Source organism: Eulemur rufifrons, chromosome 11, assembly GCF_041146395.1.
Source record: "Eulemur rufifrons isolate Redbay chromosome 11, OSU_ERuf_1, whole genome shotgun sequence".
NCBI lineage: Eukaryota > Metazoa > Chordata > Mammalia > Primates > Lemuridae > Eulemur > Eulemur rufifrons.
In genome coordinates, this window is record NC_090993.1 from 2,869,659 (window position 1) to 2,893,884 (window position 24,226).

Sequence of the window (24,226 nt, forward strand, 5' to 3'; positions counted from 1 at the left end):
CTCATTTAAAAAAGCAAAACAAAACAACAGATTTCTGGGCCTTACTCAAGGGTGGCATGCCAGGGGCTCCCTCTGCCACTTCCCCCCAAACTGCCCTTTCCCAGGCTGTTCCAGGAAATGAGAGAACTCTGCCTGGGCCCTGGGTACTTCCGCGTGGGAAAGGCTTCATGGAGGTAAATCCAGAGCTTGGGCTGAGGTTCTGGAGGCCCCATCGGAGGGTTCCTGGGGCCTGTGGTCCGGGAGCGTGGGGTGGTCCTTCCGGGCTTCCTTCTGGGACTCAGGCCCCAGCTCTGGCTGAAGCCTCCCCGCTGTGTCGGGCGGAACCCGACACAGCGGGTCCGTGGTGCATCACGATGCGAGCTGAGCTGGACGGACAGAGGCATGGTCAGCTGGGGCCAAGTACGTGGTCAGGTGCCCAGGGCTGGGGGACAGAAGTGGGCACGGAAGCTGCGGGAATTTCTCAGGGTGTCATCTGACCTTAGCGGCCTTCCTTATTTCGAGGGTAGACTCTGGGCCTTCCCAGGAGTCATGCAGGTGCCGCGAGCTCGCCACATGACCTTTGAAAGTGACGTGTCTGAAACCCGTGCTGCCCTCTCTGCAGGCGGGGGGCATTGTTCATTTAGCTGCTGGGAGAAAGAAACCAAGTGTCTGAGATGCGGCCCTTCCCCTGCAGCCCCAAGCGTTTGTGGAAAGCGCCGTGACTCCGGTCTGCCTTCGTTCTGTCCTTTTCCATGAGCACTGGGGTTGGCTGTGGCATTTTAAAATCTATTCGCTGCCTGGTTCTGTTGGCCTTGAATGTCAAGGCCAAAACCTTTACTTTTCTCTGCCATGAAAAGGAGGTGGAGGAAAGTGGGTCACCCGGTTTCCGGAATGATTGCGGGAACTGCTGACGCAGCACCATCGTGGGGGAGAGTCTCCGGGTCGGGCTCCTTGGTTTGGCTGATTCAGCCTTTAGACCCCGATCAGTCGAGGAACGGACGTGTGCGGCGGCTGCTTCCGAAGTTCGGTTTTTGCATCCTGACCCAGGCAGCTGTGAGCCACAGTGCTTCCTTCTGGGAGGGGTTTCCAGAACGCAGTGTGCACACTGGACACCCTTTCTGCCCCGCTGCGTTTTCCTGCCACTTTTTCAGAGAATGGGGGGGGGGCAGGGGGTGGGAGATGGGGAGAGCCGGTTGCTGTCATTTGTCGCTGATGGGATTTGACGTGAACAGTGGGAGCATTGCCCAGCCCCACCCCCGTGAGTCAGCCTCCCGCGGGAGCTCTCTGTGTCACGGACACTCTGCTGTGGACAGACCGCCAGCCAGGTTGTTGATCTGCACACATTCTCCTGGGGGGTTTTCCCTCCAAGGATTTCAGAGCCCCGTCAGGCGTCAGTACCGACTCAGGAGTCTCGCAAAGCAGGCTCTTGGGAATTGCAAAGGGAAGCAAAATACATCCCAGCAGCTCTGTTTTCCTTCGGGAGCCGGGTCAGTCAGAGGAGCTGAGGAACACATGCAAAAGTGGCTTCATCAGGTCCCTCCTGTCCCCCCAGGCCAATGAGGGGGGATTCCAGAGGGGCAGGAGGAGGAGAAAACCTGTCTAAATGTTGACGCTCATTATTTCCCTTTAAGAAATTAATAGCCTGAAAACTACAGACACAGTCCATGTTTATTACGGAAACCTGAGACGTGCAGAAAAATATAGAAAAAATTAAAATCACCCACAGTCCCACCATCCAAAGATAATCACCTTTAATGTTTTGCAGTATTTCTTGCAAGTCCTGTGTGTACATACATTTTATAGGAACATTCAGATGATGAAGTGTGTAAAGTTTTATGTTCTGTTCAATTTAACATGAGGTATTTTTCCATGTTATTGAATAGTCCTTGAAATAAGATTTTTAGGCACCCTATATTAGTCCCCATCACATGAATATATCATAGTACAGGGGCCGGGCATGGTGGCTCACACCTGTAATCCCAGCACTCGGGAGGCCAAGGCGGGAGGATCACTTGAGGTCAGGAGTTCAAGACCAGCCTGCGCAAGACTGAGACCCCATCTCTACTAAAAATAGAAAAAATTAGCCGGGCATGGTGGCGCGTGCCTGTAGTCCCAGCTACTCGGGAGGCTGAGGCAGGAGGATCCCTTGAGCCCAGGAGTTGGAGGTTGCTGTGAGCTAGGCTGACGCCATGGTACTGTAGCCTGGGCAACAGAGAGAGACTCTATATGTATGTATAAATAAATAAATTAAATTTCAGTCATGTTCACTTTTTTTTTTTAACAGTTACATATAATGACAACACATTTTTATGTAAGTATTTTATTATTTTCTTAGGACAAGTTCTGAGAAGTAGCATTTCGGGATCAAAAGGTACGACTATTTTTAAAGCTTCTTATTTTTATTGCTTTCGGTAAGGTCAGTCCGGTTCGTCCCAGTTTTTCCACACCCTGCTCCACGGCGGGCATTGTTTGGGGGCTTTTTCTGCCTGGAGCTCTGTGCTCATTCTGTCCCGCACATCAGGTCCTGTCGTCTACCTCCCGACTGTCCCTGGGCTCTGTCCCCTCAGTCATACCCACCCTGCTGTTGCCTTAGGCCCTCCCACCTCCCACAGTCTGGGGCAGGGGCAGCCTGTGTCACCTGCCCTGCTGTGTCACCTGCCCTTTGTGGTCAGCAGCAGATTGACATTTGTACACACAGATCTGATCTGATCTGTCATGATTGTCCCCGATAGGACAGACACCTTCTTAACGTGGTGCCTGGTGTGCGAGACCCCTCTTACCGCCACAGCCCCACCCAGCCACACCCAGACAGCATGGTGCCCACACTGGGGTGTCCTTGGTGCCCCTCTGCCCTCCTGTCCCGTCTGGGAAAACCTGTCTTCCAGCAAATGTTAATCTCAAGAAAACAGTCCTGATCTCTGAGGTTTTGGTGCCTTCTTTATGCTTCTGGTCCTCTTCTTGAACACCTGGATTTGTCACATTGGATGGCTTTTGTTTTGTTTTTTTAGGACAAGGGTGTTCCTTGCTCATTTTGTATCCCCAGGGTCCCAGCATGATCTTTGGTGCACAAAAGGTGTGCAACAGATGTTTGTTGATCGAATGAATGAGCACACTGACGTTGTGGAGTGGCCCTGACTTTTCTGGTTGGGTGTTCCACCCCCTATGGCGTGAGTCTTCCTCAGGCCAGTCCCACGCAAGGCCTCAGTGGTGGCTCTCGGGGACTCTTGCTTTACGGCAGCTGTTTGACGTGCATGTCTTGGAAGTTTGCTGTGGGGCAGGACCTGTGTCCAGGTCTTTGAGCCACCTCCAGTCACCCCCTCAGCCCCGAGCTGCTGTCGTCTCTCGGGAAAGCAGAACGGGTTCCCTGTGTCCCTTTCTCTAGGTGCCTGCCGAGGCGGGGCCATGCTCACCTTCATGGCCTCCGACAGCGAGGATGAAGTGTGCGACGAGCGGACGTCCCTGATGTCAGCGGAGAGCCCCTCGCCGCGCTCCTGCCAGGAGGGCGGGCCGGGCCCGGAGGACGGAGAGAACACTGCCCAGTGGGTAGGTCCCACCACGGGGGGGTGGGGAGGCTTAAAACAGGCCCTGGGTTCCTGTCCCTGACAGGTGACAACCGCACATGCCCGATGACGTGGGAGGGAAGGGGAAGTGAAGGTGGGAATTGGCCAAAGGGGTGGGCGGTCCGCCACGGTGGGTCTGACACCGGCACGGGCTTCGTGGGAGACTCTGCAGGTCGTAGTGGAAGACGGATTTGGCGGTGGGCTGAATGACATGCTCGACCCCGCCGTCTTGGATTTACCTTCTCGTGCAGGTCACGGGAGAGTAAGTTTGGCTGCCCCGATGCTAGGACAGGTGGCGCATATGCTTAGGTGGCAGGAGGAGAGGCTGCCGGAGGGGACACATGTTTGGGCAGGTGGCCAGACACGGTAACCGTGCCATGAATGCCTAATTCACCTTTGACTTTTGAGCTGGGGATGGGTGGGCTGCACTGCGATCTGCCCTCTGCAGCCCCCAGGGCCGGAAACAGTTGCATTACGGAGAGTGGGACATCCTTGGGAGGGTCACTTAGTGGTCCCTCCCCCTTCCCGTCAGGGCAAAACAACATCTGAATTTGCCTGAATCTCCATTCTTTGTTGTGCCCGTTACAGAATTTAAAGACCTTCACGTGGACTGTTTCCCTCCAGCCAGCCTTAATCCCTTTGCTGAAATTGGAGCTCGTTTCTCCGTGAGAACAGAGCCGGGGCCCTGGAGCTCCGAGGGAAAGCTCCCCAGCTCAAGGCCACTGCTGGGCCTTTTCTAGATAGTTTCTTATTTTATCTCCGGGAGGTTCTGTGCATTTTAGTTGTTTCAGTTCCTGCTGATGAAGGGTTTTCCTTTCATTTATCAGCGGAATGCCTAGATTGGGGCTCCCTCTGCAAAGAAGCGATACTGAAGTGACTGTCATTTTTTGGTTTCTGTTTCGTTTGGCTTTTCCTCTGGCTGCTACCCTTATTAACAAGGCAGCTAACGACCCTGAATTGCCACGGTTCTGAAATAGAGATTTTTGTCTGTGCCGGCGTCTGGCAGACATCCTGCCGTCCCTTGCACTCTCTCTGCTTCCTGGAGCCCAGGTCTCTTCCAGGTGCTCGAGGGCCGCTGTCAAGGGCTGTAAATCGACCTGCTTGATGTTGTGGGGCAAAAGGTTCAAAGTCATTTCTTCCTCTCCAAATTAAAGGTTCAAAGTCATTTCTTCCTCTCCAAATTCCTGGAGTCTTATTCTCACTCCAAGAGAGTCCCTGTGTGTGCTGACTCCTCTAGTTGGTGATTTCTGATCTGTTTCCCCCGTCACCTGGCCTGTCTCCTCCCAGATGGGCATGGCCACGTGAACAGAGGTGAGTGCCATCCCGATTCCCGTGCTTAGGAAGCGGGAAGGTCTTCTGACGTGTTCCGAATTCATGAGCCAGTAAGCGGGGGCCGCACACCGCCCTCTTCCCGGCTGTGCAGCCTCCTTCCCTCATAGGGTGGTCGGCCCAACCCTCAGTCTTCTCTGCGGTTGTCCTCACACACTTTTCCACTGTCCTGAAAATCCCAGCCCTCCCGTATCTAAACTATAGCTCATAGACGCCTTCTTATGTCTGGAAAACAGCATTCAAACAACTCCTTTCCAGTTGCAAAAATCCACGCGCTGCAGCAGTTAGGCCACTGCGGGGGGCATCCCGTGACCTTCACGACGTGGTTTCCCGCAGAGAATCCAGGACAGTGAGGAGGACGGCGAGGAGGACCCAGACCGCTATGTCTGCAGCGGGGTCCCCGGGCGGCCACCGGGCCTGGAGGAAGAGCTGACCCTCAAATACGGCGCGAAGCACGTGATCATGCTGTTCGTGCCCGTCACTCTGTGCATGATCGTGGTGGTGGCCACCATCAAGTCCGTGCGCTTCTACACGGAGAAGAATGGACAGCTGTGAGTTGGGGACCCGGGTGGCACGGGGCAGGGTGGGGCTGGGTTGAGCGTGGCCCCCTCCGTTGGCACCGGTGGCAGTAGGGAGCAGGGCTGAAGAGCTGCCAGGTGCACGGCCTGGGCCACCGCCTCCTGGCCGTGTGACCTGCCTGGGCACCGTTCCTAACCGCTCTCTGTCTCGGTCTCCTGGTGTGTGTAACGGGTTTAGGAGTGGGGCTACTGGGAGAGTTAAGTGAGTTAATACAAGCAAAGGGCTCAGAACCGTGCCTGCCGCAGGTGAGCGCTCGGGACGCTGGCTCTGACTCCAGAAGCAAGCCCAGCTCCATGTGGCAAATGCCAGGCCCTGGGCACAGCTGTGCCCTCAGTCACCGCGAGGCCACAAGCAAGTCACTTCCTCTCTGGATCTCAGCTCCCTCGAATGTACAAGGTGGCTGGTTGGACCAGATGATTTCTTAGCTCACTCCCAGCCTGGGGAGGAAGGTTTATAAAGCCTTTTTTTTTTTTTTTTTTTTTTTTTTTTTTTTGAGACAGAGTCTTACTCTGTTGCCTGGGCTAGAGTGAGTGCTGTGGCGTCAGTCTAGCTCACAGCAACCTCAAACTCCTGGGCTCAAGCGATCCTCCTGCCTCAGCCTCCCGAGTAGCTGGGACTACAGACATGCACCACCATGCCCGGCTAATTTTTTCTATATATATTTTTAGTTGGCCAGATAATTTCTTTCTATTTTTAGTAGAGACGGGGGGTCTCACTCTTGCTCAGGCTGGTTCCGAACTCCTGACCTCGAGCGATCCACCCGCCTCGGCCTCCCAGAGTGCTAGGATTACAGGCTTGAGCCACCGCGCCCAAACTAAGCCTTTTGTTTTGTTTTAGTAACATACACGCAGAAGCAGCAGCACAGAACAATGAGAAGCTCCTCCCCTCTCCCCCCAGCCCTGGTTGTCAGCGCTCACCACCTTCTCGCAACTTTTTTTTTTTTTTTTTTAAGCGAGGGACTTTTTGTTTCGTTTTGTGTGTTTTTTGGTTCCTGAAAGGAGCAGAGCGAGAAGCCCCCGCCCTCAGGAAGCTTAGCGTCTGCAGGGGACTCAGGCCGAGCAGGGAAGGCGCTGAGAGGCCTCAGCCCGCTGTGCCCTTGCATTCGGGCTGCGCGTAGGGAGGCATCGGCCAGCTGCCTTGTGTCTCTGCCTCCCAGTTCCTGGGCTGCAGTGCAGCTGCCGGGCCTCCGGGTGGGGGCGGGAGGCAACAGGTGCAGGGGCCTGGGCTGGGCGGGGCTGATGGAGATGGGCGGGTGTGGGGGATGAGAAGTGGGCGGGCCGGCAGAGAGAAGCACCTAGGGGGTTAGTCTGAGTGGGGGTGGGGAGGCCCGTCTCGGTCTCGAGGCTGAGAGCCGCAGGTATGTGGTTAGTGGCAGGAAATGGGCTGGAAAACGAGGATCACTCACGGGGACGGTGGCCGCGCTGTGCAGGGGCAGCGTGTGGCTGTGCCGGTGAGGGCTGGGGGACAGCGTGGGTGTTCCCAGGCGCCTCCCCGCTCGGTCAAGGGTTGCTCAGGGCGGGGGGCGTTCGGGAGCAGGAGCCGGCGGGGGGACGCAGAGTGCCAGCCCCGTGTCTCCGCCCTCAGCATCTACACGCCGTTCACTGAGGACACGCCCTCGGTGGGCCAGCGCCTGCTCAACTCCGTGCTGAACACGCTCATCATGATCAGCGTCATCGTGGTCATGACCATCTTCCTGGTGGTGCTGTACAAGTACCGCTGCTACAAGGTGAGGTCGGCCACGCCCCCACCTCCCGGCCACGCCCCTCTTCCCGCCTCCCGGCCACGCCCCCGCCTCCCGGCCACGCCCCCTGCCTCCCATCTCCACCCGCACCATTCCGCAGCCACCTTTTAAAAAAAACCTGCAGTTCCTTTTTTCTGCAAAATGAACTCTGATTTTTGGTACTCTTTCTCCCCCTAGCCCATCCCCCCACGCAGATGACCTAATACGATTGTTAAATGTGCACAGAATCCCACTCAGCTGAGTTCCTCATTGCAATGATGTTCCATGTGTCACTTCTCAGATTCAGAAGTTAATTTTATTTTGCTTCTCTTTCTGAAGCTCTATTTTAGGCTCTCCTCACCCCAATGCTTCCCTTCCAGATGTATTTTTATTTTTCCATTTCCCTGCTGGACAGGGAGGTACAGAGGTTACGCTGAGGTCTTCCAGCCCCGGGAGACTTGTGCGTTGGGCCTTCCTGCAGCTACTAAGCGGCCCCAGGGAGTGGAGGAAGAGCCGATCTCACCTGCCCGAATCACGGCACCGTCTTGTCTCCGGAGATGCCATAAACTTTTAGACGTTGATTTTAGACAAACTAGGGAAGGCTTTGAACCACTAAACACAGACAGAAAGTTAAGCTAGACAACACCTAATTTCAAACTGTTTACACATAGGCACAGCACAAGTGCTTTTTGGTTAGGTAGCTCCATGCATGGGGCAGGTGGATGGAGGTGCGGGGTGCCCGGGTGAGAGCGAGGGGTGCAGCGAGGGAGCAGCACCTGTGGTCCCAGCATCCCGGGAGGCCGAGGCGGGAGGATCGCTTGAGCCCAGGAGGGAGTCCCAGCCTGGCCAACACTGAGAGAGCCTGTCTCTAAAAAACATTATTATTATTATTCAGAGACAGGGTCTTGCTTTGTCACCCTGGCATCATCATAGCTCAGTGCAGCCTCCAACTTCTGGGCTCAAGCTACCTCCCACTTCGGCCTCCCTAGTAGCTGTGACTTACAGGCGTGCCCCCCTGCACCCGGCTAATTTTTTCCATTTTTGGTAGAGATGGGGTCTTGCTCTTGCCCAGGCTGGTCTCGAACTCCTGACCTCAACCTGCTGCCTCAGCCTCCCAGAGTGCTGGGATTATAGGTGTGAGCCACCGCGCCCGGTCTCTAAAAAATAACAATGATAAAATAAGTAACGTTTACCTATGTAAGTGAGGCAGGGTTTTAACATTGCAGTGGGGAGGTTGGTGGACAGTGGGAAGCAGGTAGAGGGTAGGGGATTCGGAGCAGAGGAAACAGCCTGCGGAGAAACAATCTAGGGTAGCATGGCGAGTGTGGAGAGCTGGCACCGCCGTGGGCGGTAGGTGTCGGGCGCCAGTCCCAGAGACTGTTCAGAGGCCTCAGCCATCCAGGAAGGTTTACCTGGGGGTTCCAAGGCACTCAGGCAAAAGCTGACGGTGGCCTGGGCAGCAGGTGGGGATGAGAGGCTCAGCCCCACGTGCCCTTTTGTCTGTGCACATGGCTGAGGCGGCTGCCTTCACCCCAGGTAGACCAGGTCCCCACTGCATCCCAGTGGGCTGGGCTAGTGACCAGTGGATTGGTCCTCGGGGGTGAAGCTGCCCCAAGTAGACCAGGTGTCTGCTGAGGTCCCAGTGGTCCTGGAGGGTGAGGCTGAGGAGGTAATGTCACGGTACTGCTAGTGGCCAGCTGAGGGGCTGGTTTGGGATCAGCCCACTCTTGTCCTTCACCCTCCCAGGCTTGCCCGGGAGAGGAGGAACAGCCTTCCTGGGTTGTCTCTGCTGAAAAATAGCCCCCTCAAGAGGCCTTCCCTGACCAGTGCGTCTAAAATAGCACACCGTGAGTCTCCTGTCGCTGTGTCCTGCCAACGCTGGTTTCTCTGTAGCCGTCATCACCGCCTGCTAACGTGTATTTGTTTACGTGTCCCCTGCCTCCCCGCACGCTGGAATGCCACGCCACGGCCAGAGGCTTCTCTAGCTTGCTTTCCCGAGCCCAGAACAGTGCCTGGCGAGTAGGAGACACCCAGCATGTCCGTTCCAAGTGAACGAGCAGAGTAGAGAGGTGGGGACAGCACGAGGCTGCGTCACCAGACCCGAGGGAGTCTCGTCTCCGTCACACACTGCAGGGACCTGGAGAGAAGTTGAATTTCTGTGCCAGCCTCCCGTGTAAGATGACACCTGCTGCCGTCCAGCGTGGTCAGGGAGTAGCCTGACGGAGAAAGACTTTGGGGCTTGGGTATCAGTCCCAGGAACCTGGGGGTCTTGTATTTGGGGAGCTTGGGACACCCTGTGACCCTCTGTCTGTTCTGTCATCCAGTTCATCCACGGCTGGCTGATCATGTCCTCCCTGATGTTGCTGTTCCTCTTCACCTACATCTACCTCGGGTGAGTGGCAGCCGCGAGCAGCAGGGGCGCCCTGGGGACCCTCTCTCTGCAGCATGCATGGATATGCGGGACCTGGGCAGGGAGCAGTGACCGTTGGGCCACAGTCCTCCCTCCCGTTGGCTGTTCCCAGGGCCCCAGCCTCCGAGCCCCTCTTTTAGGGGCCCTGAGGCAGTGGGTGGGGTGCACGGTGGGCCACGTGTCTCTTCTAGATCCTGAATCCCATGGGAGGGGGGAGTGGAAACCCCTCCAAATCCACAGTCCCGTTTTGGGGCTAGGCCTGGGTGCTCCCTAGTTTACGGGGACGATTACCTGTTCTGTTGCCCCTTGATTTGGGATATCAGCCTGACCCAGGGGCCCACGGAGATTGGAGGGACAAGGACAAAACACTTTTCCAAGGACCTTTTCCACATGGAAATGGTCTTCCAGGTTGTACCAATGCCCGTTTACGTAAACCACGCAAAGCCTAAGTCTTGGGTTTATCTTCCGTCTTGTTCTAGAAAATATTCTGAGTGGTGAGCTGTAGGGCCAGTGGACGTGGGGGAAGGGAGTATTAGTGAACAAGGCCGGGCTGGGACTGGCTGGCGTCAGACGGTGTCAGGGTGTCGGTCTCCACTGAGTCTCCCGCCCCGGGCCCAACCCCGGTCCCGCAGGGAAGTGCTCAAGACGTACAACGTGGCCATGGACTACCCCACGCTCGTGCTGACCGTCTGGAACTTCGGGGCGGTGGGCATGGTGTGCATCCACTGGAAGGGGCCGCTCGTGTTGCAGCAAGCCTACCTCATCGCCATCAGCGCGCTCATGGCCCTGGTGTTCATCAAGTACCTCCCCGAGTGGTCCGCCTGGGTCATCCTGGGTGCCATCTCTGTGTACGGTAGGCGGGCGGCGAGCCCGGCGGGGGGCGGTGGGGGGGACGCCCAGGGCCACGCCGTCCTCGCTGCTGCACAGGGACGGGCAGGTGCTGCGAAGCTCACCCGGCTTCCGGGGAGGCCTGGCCGGTCTCCCTTCCGAGAGGTTCTCCTTTGCAAAACACAGGAGGCCTCGTAGGCTCTTGGTATTCCAGAAATAAAACCCGGCCGTCACTGGCCGCCTTATTTTCCGTTATTATTGGCGTGCGGATGGAGCATGTGCGCTGTTAAGCGATTCACGCACCAAGTTACTTGTTCTTAGAACAATTCTAAGTCCTTTGGGCACACTACCTGTATATAACCCCGAACGTTAGCTGCTGTTTAATTCATATTAGCGAGGTTACCATTGCCGGCTTTACTGTTTCCATCTTAAGGATAAGGAATGTGAGAAGTGGGGCTCTCAAGCCCATCCTCTGTGTCCCAGGCACACAGCTGTCCCCGGCTCGCAGTTGCCATTTCAGGCCCTGCTCTGGGCTCCAGCCAGTGCGGACTCTGCAGGGTCTGGGACGGCAGCCCGGTGTCAGGGCACGTTCTGAGACCCCCGCCCTGGGGCTCCCGGTGCTGCAGGACTGGCTCCTCCTTCAGGGGCTGCTTGGGAATAAACGACTTTCTTTAATGTGACGAGGTTGTCTCTGTTTTTCCAGATCTTGTCGCTGTCCTGTGTCCCAAAGGGCCTCTGAGGATGCTGGTGGAAACTGCACAGGAGAGAAACGAGCCCATATTCCCTGCCCTGATATACTCGTGTGAGTGGGCTGCCACGCCTCTGCCCTACCGCGGGGTCTGTAGCGGGGACAAGGGACCACTTCCTGGCGTGGCTGTGGCTGTCAGTGTGCAGGGATTTGGATTTGTGTGTGCACTCAGCACAGTGTGTTGAGTCTCTACTCTGGGGCAGTCACCGTGTGGGCATTGGGCGTCCAGCAGGAAACAAGACCACGTGGTCTCGGGCAGCAGGGAGCTCGCAGCCTTGTGGTTCTGATGCTCCCATCTGCTGTGGGCGGGGCTTACTTAAGAGCCCAGATTTCTGGGCCTGTGTCAGCAGGGTGGCCTAGGGGACAGTTCGCGAAGCAGCTGTGGAATGCTAGACGACCTCTGTGCAGATGAGGGGTCAGGTGATGGAGGAGATGCCCCAGCCGCGTGGCCCCCAGTGAGAAAGCACGTTCCAGGCACGTCCGTAGGACCAGCAGAGACCATGCACGGAATGACCGGGACCGTGCTGGGACGGTTGTGAGTGCCTGAGACTCGGAGTTCACCCGGGAACAGATGAGGTCCTGGCTCCAATGGGGCTTCCGTTCTGGGAGGGGAGTTCGACAGTAATGGAATAGGCAGATGCATGTCAGGTGCTCTGAGTGCTCTGCAGAAAACTAAAGCAGAGTTCAGGGACCAAGGACTTCGGGGTAGTTGGGGGTGCTACGTTGTGTAGGGTGGTCGGGGAAGGCCTCTGTCGTAAGGTGATACTGGACCGCAGACCAGTCCGACTTAGGTAAGAGACAATGCCGCCTTCCAGGCAGAAGGAACAGCAGTGAGCGTGGAGGCCCCGAGAGGGCTGGGCCTGGTGTGCCCAGGGGGTGCCTGGGGGCCAGCGTGGCTGGGGAGGGAGGGGAAGGGGAGGGATCCAGGTCAGGTCAGGCCCTGCAGGCCTTGGCCAAGGACTTTGGCTTCTGAGTGAGATGTGAAGCTACTGGAAGACCGTGGGCCAACCCGACTTTACATTTTAGCAGGGTCACACAGGTGGCTGAATGGAGAACAAAATGTTCGGGGACAAGAGCGGGAACAGGATCCAGGGTTGGAGGCTGAACAACAACCCAGGGGAGAGAGGCTGGGAGTCTGGCCCTGGGGCACAGTCGAAGCTGTGAGATGCTGAGGTTGGATTCTGGAAGCAGAATTGGCAGGATCTGTTGATGGCTCGGGTGCGGGTCGTGAGACAGGGAGTCAAGGGCGATGTCAGTGCTTTGGGCCTGAGCAGCGGAAAGAATGGAGTCGCCATCTCCTGAGAGGGAGAGGCCGTGGCGGGGCAGGTCGGAGGGGGCGTTGCCAATGGCGTGTTGGGGGCAGATCGAGGGTGAGACCCTCGCTGGGCGTTCAGATGGGGAGTTGGAGATACAGAGTCGTGAGTCCAGGCCGGAGATAAAACACAACTCAGTACCGGGTGACCCAGCGCGTGGGTCTAAAACCAGGAGAACCGAGAGCAGGGACAGACACTGGCACCCTGTGTTCATCACAGAGTGATACACAGTAGCCACTTGAGTGTCTCAAAATGGGTGGATAAAGTGTGGGTGCACATGCAGTGGAATATTACTCAGCCATGAAAAGGAAGGAAATTCTGACACGTGCTGTCACGTGGGTGAGCCTTGAGGACATTATGCGAAGTGAATTAAAGAAGTCACAAAAGATAGATACGGTCTGATTCCACCCTGTACGAGAGCCAGCGGGATGGTGGTCACCGCGGCCGGGCAGTTGTGATTCGATGGTGATAGAGTTTCCGTTTCGCAAGATGGAAAAGTTCAGATCTGTTTCACAACGACGTGAATATATTAATACTTAGCACTACTAAGCTGTATACTTAAAAGTTATAAAGATGATACATTTTATGTTATGTTTTTTACAATTTAAAATTTTTCGCAATTTAAAAAAACAACGCAATTAGTTCACCAGACCATTCGGTATGATTAACTTTGTTGTTGTTGTTTGTGGGCGGGGCAGAGAAAGACTGGCCAAGGCGCTGTGTGCCCAGACCTGGCCGATGAATCCAGACCCTCCCCCACAGCCTCCTAACCGTGGACCGTGGACAGATAACCCACAGGATGGCAGGACGGAGGGTCCCAGGCAGGCTTCCTGGGGACACAGGCTGGCCACCTCCCCCCTGCAGGCAGCCACTGTCAGCACCACCAGAGTCGTAACCCGTTTCTCCCCCCACAGCTGCCATGGTGTGGACGGTGGGCATGGCCAAGCTGGACCCCTCCTCTCAGGGAGCTCTGCAGCTCCCCTACGACCCCGAGATGGGTGAGTGTTGGGGGCCTGACAGCCTCTCATCACGGGGGGCAGCTTCTCCCCTGCACACTGCTCCGCCCAGCCTGGCCTCTCTGGGGGGCACGAGTCCAGGAGGGGAAGGGTGACGTGTCATCCATAAACCATCTTGGAGAGGGTGCGAGGGTGGGCATGTCGGTCTCCTGCCAGCCTCCAGTGCTTCGCTGCCGCTGGTTGTGGCCGGGCGTGGCTGGGCGTGGCTGGGTGTGAGGGTCAGGGAGCCCTGAGGTTGGGGGCCCTGAGGTCGGGGAGCCCTGAGGTCAGGCAGTGATGCTCAGGGGGGCCCTTCCTGGCTCTTTCTTCCCCAGAGACCAGGCAGCCCTCTGACCAGCTTTTGTCTCTCTCCCTTGCCCTCTGCTCATGGCAATGATCGTCTTCTCTTCCTGCACACCCAGAAGAAGACTCCTATGACAGTTTGGGGGAGCCCTCGTACCCCGAAGTCTTCGAGGCCCCCCTGCCTGGCTACCCAGGGGAGGAGCTGGAGGAAGAGGAGGAAAGTAAGGTGCCCGTGTTCACGTGGTCTGCTTCGCCCAGGGATGGGGCGGAGGGCGGAGGAGGTGTGAGCGGAGAGGCCTCTGTTCATATCAGAGGCGTCGTCGTAAAGTTGGGAGAGGCCTGCAGGGCCCTCGGGGCTTCTGCACCCCGGATAAGCCAGGTGGTCAGGCGGCGAGTATCGAGGGCCACCGTGCGCCTGCGGTGGGGGGAGGCCGGCCCTGGGGGGCTCCCCGTGTGACGAACACTGATCACACACCCTACGAGCCGGTGAGGACTTTGAGGGGGGCCGCCGGGAGAGCATGGAGCGGGGCTTTACCTGTGGACCTAACTTCTGACTCTGGGTGTTGAGTCACAGCGTCACTAGAAGAGGGGGTACAGGGGAACTTTCCAGACCGGCAGGCGGTCGGAGCTGAGACCTGAGCAGACCAAAGGTGTGGGAGGGGCTTGAAGACAGACCTGGGGGCGTTCTGAGATGTTATTTCCTGGGTAATTAAAACAGCCATTCTGCTAGGAGACAATCACAGACCACTCCCGAGGTCCAGGTGGCACCTGTCACCATATGACACCGCAGGGCCTCGTGGGAGCAGCAGGTGGTGTAAGGGATCCCAGTGCCGCCAGACGGCTGCGTTTGGGAAAGACAAACCCGAGGCGGGACCTGAAGGACGAGTAGGTCACCGCCCTGCAGACAGGCCGAGGGGGACATTCGTCCCAGTGCCGACTGGCACCTACGGCTCGCACCCGGCACCGGCTACCCGCGCTCAGCACAGACCCCACGGGGTAGGAGGCCTGGTCCAGGGAACTGGCTCCCTCCGACACCAGCTGCCAGTTCTCGGGGCCCATGGGCCGCCCACCCTTCTCACCAACTGGCTACAGATCTGGGGCTCCCCCGACCCCCTCAGGCTCAGTCATTGGCTACCGAGGATCACAGCACTCAGGAAACCACTATCCTTCCAGTTACAGTTTTATAAGGAGTGCAACGCAGGGCCAGCCAAATGAAGAAACACACAGGGCGAGGTCTAGTAGGGTCCCCGCCACATCTTTCCTGGGTCCTCTCCTGGTGGAACAGGGCACGTCACCCTCCTGACACCTGGCTGTGTCCACCTAGCCTCAGTGTCGTGTTTCGTGGGGTTTGGTTACATAGGTGTGACGGGTCAGCGTTTGCCAATGATGGAGCCCCATCCCCCCGCCCCCTCCCCCAGGTCTGCCGGCCCAAAGCTTCAACCCTCTGATCACACGGTTGGTCCTTCTGGTGACCAGTCCCCATCCTGAGTCATCGCATCTTTTAGCGGAAACTCAGGTGTGGTCCACGGGGCTCATGAATAACAAAACACTCCTGTTACATAGGAAATTCCGAGGGTTTAGTCCCCTGGTAACCAGGGACAAAGGCAGGTCAAATGCAGCAGCTTTTGCTTTGCGAATGCTCCACTGAGACCTGAGCCCTCAGGAGCTCTGTGGCTGCTGGGTGTGGGCCGCGGTCATCACGGCAGTGGAGGGGGACCCGTGGGTCTCAGGGCGTGTTGTAGTCTTGGACGAGCTCGTGTTTTATCTTGGGGTGCTGGGGAGCCGTTAGTGGTCCGTGAGCAGGAAAACCGCAGGAGGAGGGCTGCGTTCCCGACGCAGTCTGCCGGGGCCCCGGGAGTGGAGAGGAGGTGGGGACGCAGCCCGCGTGGGCTGGCTGTGGCCGGTGTTGGGGGTCCCCATGGAAGGTGGTGCTGCTCACAGAGACTCAGGGGAGGGGCTGCAGGACGCCCAGGTGGGCTCCCGGTAGACCCGAGTGGGAGGGAGCTCAGCATGTACACGTTGTCAAAACTGTGGCCCCCAGAAGCGTAGGTGGCCAGGGAGGGTCCGGGATGCCAGTGGAGGACCCTGGGGAGCAGCCAGAGGCGGACAGGGGCCCAGACAGGCAGCTAGCAGGAGGGCTACGAGTGTCCCCTGGCAGCAGGGTGGTGGCTTTGCCAGAGAGCATTGGTTAGGGGACAGGGCACCTGGTGCTTCCACATTTCCAAAGTGACCAGGAGGTCACTTGAGAGACCCGATTTAAAAAGAAGAGCGAGCAGGGAGGGGAGAGAGCCAGTGAGAGCAGGACAGCAGGAGCAGCGTGGCAGCCAGAGGGACCCGGACGGGAGGAGGACGGACGCCTGGGCCCAGCACAGGGCAGGGTGCTGCCGGGAGCAGGGGGGACACCCGCTCAGGGCCTGGAAGGGACGGGAAGGGTGGGCCTCCTTGGTTTGCATCCTTTGCCAACCATTTTTATTGTCAACAGTGAACAGAGTTACCCTAGGAACAAGTGTCAGGGGCCATCATACTGAAGAAAACAAACCTGAAAGCGGTTTAGAAGCTCTGATTTACTTATCAGGGACAGGTGTGCGACTTACGGATTGTGGCTACCTTACTTGTAAGGGGACAGGGTCCCAGGACCTCTTTTTTCGTGTTCATGTGTGTTCTTTAAAGTAGAGAAATTAAATTTCCCCCAAAACATCCATCACCCAGACCCGGCATTCAGTGGTGCGGCCGCCCCTCCAGGCAGTACGGTTTTGTTTTGGCCTTTGTTTGCTCAGCCGAGCGCCCAGCGCCAGGGCAGCCAGCTTCTCTCTGCCAGGGTCGTAGGGCACCCGGTCCGCAGGTCCCCCCTTGCCCGCTGGCGGCTGTTCGGAGGCAGAATGTCCTGTCCTGCAGTCCAGGCGGCCGGGCCAGGTGGGGTCACTGCCCTTTGACCCTGCGTGCTCTTGGGCTGGCACAGCGGCTGGTGGCGTTGTCCTCCTTTTCCTGGTCCCTGCAACGTCCTCAGGGACGGTCCGCTTTCTCTCCCCACACAGGGGGCGTGAAGCTTGGCCTCGGGGACTTCATCTTCTACAGCGTGCTGGTGGGCAAGGCGGCGGCCACGGGCAGCGGGGACTGGAACACCACACTGGCCTGCTTCGTGGCCATCCTCATCGTGAGTGGCTGGGGGGGTGGACCTCAGGGTCTATATGGGGGGCCCAGGGACTCTGAGGAGTTTGCATTTGTTCTCCCTCGGAGGGGGCCAGAGGGCTGACCCAGGCTCGCAGGAGGTGTGGTCGCCACCCAGACGGGCTGCAGCCCGCGGGGACAGCACAGGGCAGGGCCGCCAGGGGCTGGGCTCTGACGTCACCGGGCATGCACGCCCCTGTGCCTAGGGCTGGCTGCCGGCCCTGTGGGCTAGTCTCAGCACACCCGGGGGGTGCTGTGGGTACCTCAGATTGAGAGAAGCGGAAATAGCTTCAGGGCCTTGGCCGTGCACAGAGCTGGCGAGGGCCACGCTATGGCTGGCGGAGCTGTGCTTGGAACTCGGTCTCCCACCCCGGAGCTGTGTGCTTCCCTGCTCCGTGCCACCCGGATACCACAGGGTCCCGAGCGCGGGGGTCGCTGGGGGCTTGGGGAGCAGAACCGTCACCGCGAACCCCAGCAGTGGAACTGGGAGGCCGCCGTGCTCACTTCTCGTGGCCAGATGCACATAATGGGGGAGACATCCCATAAGGAGTTCACCTCTGAGTTTGTCTGTTGAGGGACGTGGAGTCTCTGAGCGGTGCCTACTCCACGTCCTTACCTGGATGAAAACCCCGGCGTCCCCTGGCAGGGCGCATGATTCAGGTTGATGCTCCAGTGTGTTGAGGACTTGGTTTCTGCCCACACATGTTGTCAGGGATGGGGTGGTAGACCGCAGGCTCCTGCCCCCCAGACTGACCTGAGCCCTGCTGTCCCCATGGACGGGGGGGCCCTGCTTCCTGGTCCCCGCGCTGGACCACTGCCTGCCTCCGCCAGGTCAGGGCAGCATGGGCAGCCCTGTGCCTGCTTCCCAGGGGCAGGTCTGTGCCCACGGGCCAGGCCCTGCAGCTGTTTCCTCTTCCTTTGGCTTCCTTTGGGGTCAGCCACCGAGAAGCCCACCGGCATTTCAGCTGAGACCATCCAGTTCTCACATGAGCGCATGTTCCCTGAGGGCATCCCGCCCTCCCGTGTGCCCACGGAGCCGGCTGGGGCGGCAGGGGGGTCTGGCAGAGCATCGCTCAGGACTGAGGACGCTGCTCCCGGCTCAGCCGTTAACAGGCGGGGTGTTGTGGGGGTGAGAACACCTGCCCCCCGCACCTCTCAGAGAAAATAAGGGGTTGTCCAGCGCTGTTGTCCAGCTGTTCCCCAAACAAGCTCCTGAGCGCAGGGACTAGACCATCGCTAACTGCCCCCCTCCGGCTGCCGTCCCAGGGGGTCACCGCCCTCACCCTGCCCTCGTCCTGTCCTGCAGGGCCTGTGTCTGACCCTCCTGCTGCTCGCCGTGTTCAAGAAGGCGCTGCCCGCCCTGCCCATCTCCATCACCTTCGGGCTCATCTTCTACTTCTCCACGGACAACCTGGTGCGGCCCTTCATGGACACGCTGGCCTCCCACCAGCTCTACATCTGAGGGCGCCGCGCCGAGCGCTGGAAGCTGCAGGGAATTCTAACCGGACGCAGTTGTATAGTTTTACACTCTAGTGCCATATATTTTTAAGACTTTTCTTTCCTTAAAAAAAAAAAAAAGAAAGAAAGGAGTATCACACGTTCACTTTGTGAAGAGGAAGCGGAACCAGCTTTCCGGTGCTGGCTGTTTGTCACGAGACGCTGGCCTGTCCCTTCGTGGGTGCCAGCCTGCCGCGCCCACTGGACACGGGGGTTCGTCCAGACGGACGGAGAAGGTCAGGCGGGGCGGGCGGGGGCGGGGAGGAGGGCGCCCGCCCTTGCGAGGTCTGGAACTGCCCCCTGGGCCCAGGCGAGCGTGAGCGGGGACATGCGCGTGCGTCCGGAACTGGGAGTGTGTGCTCGGGACGCGCCCCGCACCTGGTGGCTCTGGCTGGAGAAGAAAAGCCAATTCCCTCCAAGGAAGGTCCCAACGCTGTGTCTGTGATGTCATTGTTTTCTCATTACCTTTAGAAACCGAGTCCTGTTCTCGTTAGCGCAGTCACGCTGCTGGGAAGCGGCTTCATGTTACTATCAATAAACAGCTGAGTCCTGTCGGGATGCTGGCACCGGGTCTGTCCGTACATGTTGGCCCCTGTCCCCGTGTCCCACCCGCACTGCCAGGGCGACCCGCACTGTGGGCCTCGGGGATCGGGCGATTGGCCTGTTAGAGCGAGAGAGGCTTTCAACAGTCTCGCCTTTCTACGCTCATTTCTTTAACTGGAAAGTTTCCTAAGCACAGACATTGGGAGAGCGGGGCCTGAGGTCTGTGGGCTCTGGCGTGCGACGCTGCCGGCGCCAGGCAGACCCCTGGCCTCAGCCGTGCACGGTATCAGGAACACGCCAGTGCAGCTGCCAACACGTGGAGTGGATCTTTCAGGAAGTGTTTCTCTTCCCCGGAAACCCTCTGGCCAGGGAACGTGTGCCGGGAGCTCTCCTTTCCCGCTGTGGCTGTCGCCCTGGGTGCTGTGGTGGGAGAGTGGACAGGGTGGCTTTGCCCATGGTCACTCTCCAGTTGCAGAGGATCTGGGCGATGCCTCCAAGTGAGGCCGTGCAGAGCCGCAGGCAGACAGCCAAGGAAACTGGGATGTGCGTCTCCAGTTCAAACTGGTAGCCCCGTCTCCTGGTTCAGGAATAAGAGATGAATGAGAATTGTGCATCGTGACATTTGATGGAGCTTGCTTGCCCCGGGGCTGGGTGGCAGGAGTGCTGGCGGATGACTCATGCCACTCAGAGGTGCAGGAGCGGTGGCCTTGCAGTGGTGAGAGCCACCAGCAGGGAGCAGTTGAAGACAAAGAGATGGTCCCTGATGGTGACAGCTCCCAAGAGGTTAACGGGATTGCCAAATCCCGTTAGATTTGGCAGTCGGGGCCATGTTTATCTTCAGGAGAGCAGCGTTAGGGTGGGGTTTCCCAGGATGTGATGGGGAAATGTTTGCACTAGTTAAGCTGAAAGAGGCCTTTGTCCCAGGCCTGGCTGGAGAGTGCTGGGCCGAGGCCGCGTTCAGAGGTAAAAACAGAAGTGGGGATCCCCACATTTAAAGAGACAGACAGCGAGGAAGGGGGAAGGGCACATAGCTGAGCAGGCCCCGGGATGAAGAGTGAAGACTGGGAGAACGAGGACGTGAGGGAAGACACGGAAGGGCCTTTGGAGAGAGAACAGGTACAATGGAGGACATTCCACCTCGCGGGCCCCGAGGACCTGGGAGACTAATGAACCCAGAACAGAAGTGGAAAAGAGGAAAACTGAACGGATTTTTTAAAGATGCAATTCAAACATGCTGAAAAAGAACAGAGAACTGGGCTGCAAACCCCTGTATCTCATGGAACCAATCAGCCAATCTTAGTATTTTTCTGTATTTGTTCCACATTTGTCTTGAGAAATAACACCAAGTATGGGCCGGGCGCGGTGGCTCACACATGTAATCCTAGCACTCTGGGAGGCCGAGGCAGGTGGATTGTTTGAGCTCAGGAGTTCGAGACCAGCCTGAGCAAGAGTGAGACCCCCGTCTCTACTAAAAATACAAAGAAATTATCTGGCCAACTAAAAATATATAGAAAAAATTAGCCGGGCATGGTGGCGCATGCCTGTAGTCCCAGCTACTTGAGAGGCTGAGATAGGAGGATTGCTTGAGCCCAGGAGTTTGAGGTTGCTGTGAGCTAGGCTGATGCCACGGCGCACACTCTAGCCCGGGCAACAAAGCGAGACTCTGTCTGAAAAAAACCGAAAAACACAAGACTCTGTCTCAAAAAAAAAAAAACCAAAAACACAAAACCAAGTCTGAAGTCCTGTTTGTGTGATGCCCCAGTCCCGCTGCCCCTGTCCTCTGTCCTGAAGTCAGTTTGTATCCTTCCCATCTGTGGTTAGTTTTGTTTTGCATGTTGGCATATTTTTTTAACTTTATAGAAATGGTACCGTATTGTACATATATAATAATTTTTTAAAATAATTACTTTCTGGAGACTTTCATGTGTATGAATGTGGCTTTGGTTCAGTTCTTCTAGCTGTTGTATAGTATTCCATTGTAGGATATTCTACTTTAGATCCATATGTTACTGATGAACATTGATGGTTTTTGCGTGTTTCCACGTTACAACTATGCTGAAGTGAGCACCCTGTGACGTTGTGTGGATTTGGAGGAGTGTTGCAAGTCCCCGGACTGGCTGGACGTTCCCGATTGCTCCCTAAGCAATTGTATCTGTTTTCCCATCAGCAATCTGAGAGTTCACCTTCTCCCCCAGTTCTGCCAACACTTGGTATTGTCAGATTTTCCATTTTGTCTAATCGGATGGGTGTTAACCCCTTTCGGTTGTAGTTTGCAGTGAGGTTGAGCATCTTTCATGTGTGTGTTGGCTGTGCAAGTTTCCTGGTCTGTTATTTGTTCATATTCTTGGCCCATTTTTCATTTGGATTATTTGTCTTTTACTTTGGAATATTTAAGCCTCTTGAAATATATATTTTGGAGAGATGGTAATCTTTGAGCAGTTATTAATATAGGCATTGCAACTATCTGGTGGTCGTGGCTTGCCTCCCTCTCCTCCTTAGGCGTCTTTTGCTGCGCCAAATTAAATTTAAAATGTTAATGTTATTACGTGTATCAGGCTTTGGCCTTTATGGTTTATGCCTTTGAATCTTCTTTAAGAGATCCTTCCCTACCCTTGAGGCTTTCTAAAAGCTTAAATTTTTATTTTCATAATTAGATTTTTAATTCATTTGAAATTTTTTTTAATAGTATTTAGTAGGGACCTAATTTTGTTTTTCTATATCTGTAACCAGTCGTCCCAGCACTGTTTATTGAGCAGTTTCTCCTTTCCCCCTGGTCTGTAGAACTCTCCAGACAGACCCATACCGAGTTTCCGTAAATGGGCAGGTGGGTTCCTGAGCTCACTACTGGTACTTGCTCTCCCAGCCCAATGCCTCGCCAGGTGACTGAAGCAGAGAAATGTGGGTGTCGGAAAGAGAAGATGGGACCTCTCCTGAGAGCTTCTGATCCCAGGATATTCTAGAGGCAGAGGGTATGTAAACCTAAAATTATACCAAATATCCTAAAATAGTATAAAGCTACAAAATTATAATAGTGTGGAATTGTTGTAGGTATCAACACACATATCTACTGGATAAAAAGTCCTGGAGTGAAACCAAATGTAACTTTTCTCTCCCCCCTGACCGCCCCCTCCCAGCACTGCAGTTGGGAAGAACGCGGAGAGGGCAGGGAAGCTCGCCCACCCTGCTCACCTTGTGTGTTCCTCTTGTTCCCTTCCCAGGCTTCCTTGGCTTCTTGTTGCAGCCTGGAGCTCATGCCTGCAGTGCCTAGTCCGTGTCCCCGCGGGACAGACCCACAGTGCCCAGTGGCCTCATGGGCTCTGGAGTCAATCTGCCAGCATTCAGATCCTGCTTCTGCCAGCTACTTACTGTGTGACCTGGGGACAAGTCTTCAACTCTTTGAGAAGAAGGGTTAGGTTCAACTCTATGTAACACAAATAGCAGTGGTTTAAAAGATGGGTTATTATCCTTTCACAAGCACAGGCAGCTTGGAGAGGGCATGATAGTTCATGGTATCAGGGGCCGGGTACCTGTCTTCTTGCTTTGATGTCCTTAGTATGTGGCTTTCACCTCATGACCCAAGGTGGCCACCGGGTTCTAGCCATCACATCACACTCCTTCCAGCATGAGAAGAGGATAGAAAAGTATACACTTCCTCCTCTAAAAAAAAAACAAAACCCCCTCCCAAAGTTGCATACAGCATTTCTGCTTATATCCAATTGGTCACATGGCCATACCTAGCCAAGACTAGGAGACTGGGAAATATCTCTATTTCCAAGTGGCCCCGTGTCCCCCTAAAGAGGATAAGGGAGTACACAGTTACGGCATGTCTTTTGGTTCACCAACTTAGATACAGTTACCAAAACAATGAGAAAATGGAGTCAGAGGGATAGTGTGAACCACAGGCCGATGTCTTCAAAGAAGGTAAAGATGAGTCCTGGGAGACAGCAGGTGACAGCAGGGGGCAAGGTAGACTGCCAGCCTGGAGGTACAGCAAGGTGGGGGGGGGATGGGGGTGAACCTGCAGGCAGAGTGGCCAGTGAGTTAGGAGCTGCTCAGCCCTCCCTCCACCAGCCCCAGGCAGAGGGTCCGCGAGGGGCTCACAGCAGCGCTGACAGCACAGTCTCCGTGGATTGAGAGATGATCGTACTGCCTGACGTGGAAACTCTCCTGTGGTTGGTGCGTGATTTGGTGATGTGTTTTATGTTCACGTGAGCCGACTGGGGAAGCAGCGTCCTGGGGTCACCTGCTGAGAAGGGTGGGTCCTGTGAATCACCACCTTTCTTTCAGCTACTCAGGAAGGACATCGAATTTCTGGACAGCTTCTATCGACGGTGGGGAGGAAGGGTCCAGTCTGAGTAAATGGCCAGAGGGCCATGGGGAAGCTCTGAGGAAATTGGCCAGGGGGTGCCTGGGGGCTGGCAGGAGATACTTGTCAGGTAAGGAGGGGAACATGGGACACCTTAGGAAGTGCCTCGAGGCAGTGGCTGTGGACTTTCTGGAGATTAAGACGACAGATCCTTCCCCAGGGCCAACCTTGTGCCAGCCTCATACTGAGTTCATGTGGTTAACGCATTTAATTCTGGGAGGTAGGAATTATTCTTATGTCCATTTTACAGATGAGGAACCTGAGGCATGGAGGAGCTGAATGACTTTGCCCAAGATCAAGCAGGGAGTAAGAGTGGTTGGAACACAAACCCAAGACCTCTGGTTTATAAAACACGTGCTCTTAATGCATGCAAACCGGTGCTCCCCGCCGTGTGTGCTTGATAGCCAGCGTAGGCGGCTGCCTTTCTGTCAAGTTCACTCAAAGCCACCCAGTGGAACAAAGAATTTCTCCCAACTCACAGGAGGCATTTCACACATTCAGAGCAAATGTTTAAAATATATGTATTTCAGCATTAAAGGAGATAGCAGGGAGGAAGCGGCTGCATTGCCTGAAATTGAAATGAGTGAACCCATATTAGTAACTTTAAAAACTGAAGGCAGTTTCCCCGCCCCGCATCCAGGGGAGGTGTGGCAGTGCCGAGGGGCTGTGTGAGCGTGGAGGAGCACACAGGACCTCAGCGCAGAAGACCGTGCAGCAGAGCTGATGGGACGGAGCACAGACCGGCTCTGACGGCGTCAGTAAGCACATCTCACGCTAACACGCAGGCAGATCAGCTCCACAGGAGAACCACACGAGAGAAACAGTATAAGCTCTTGAGGATGCGGTCTGCCAGTGGTAGGGACACCAGAGAAGACAGAAAAGACCAGA

The 24,226-nt window shown here is 56.3% G+C and overlaps 1 protein-coding gene across 2 annotated transcripts; it reads left to right on the plus strand.

Moving 5' to 3' along the window:
- Nucleotides 1–2,371: 2,371 nt before the first annotated feature.
- On the plus strand, nucleotides 2,372–20,422 carry PSEN2 (presenilin 2). Of its 2 annotated transcripts, XM_069484526.1 has the most exons (11): nucleotides 2,372–3,052; nucleotides 3,362–3,522; nucleotides 5,205–5,419; nucleotides 7,032–7,173; nucleotides 9,492–9,559; nucleotides 10,210–10,430; nucleotides 11,109–11,207; nucleotides 13,381–13,464; nucleotides 13,887–13,985; nucleotides 16,800–16,918; nucleotides 18,239–20,422. In XM_069484526.1, exons 1-11 carry the CDS (start codon nucleotides 2,920–2,922, stop codon nucleotides 18,392–18,394), a joined length of 1,497 nt encoding a protein of 498 aa, XP_069340627.1. In that variant the 5' UTR covers nucleotides 2,372–2,919; the 3' UTR covers nucleotides 18,395–20,422. The 2 variants fall into 2 exon arrangements, with proteins under 2 accessions (XP_069340627.1, XP_069340626.1); XM_069484525.1 differs by lacking the exon at nucleotides 2,372–3,052 and having other exon boundaries at nucleotides 13,884–13,985; nucleotides 18,239–20,421.
- The last annotated feature ends 3,804 nt before the right edge of the window (nucleotides 20,423–24,226 follow it).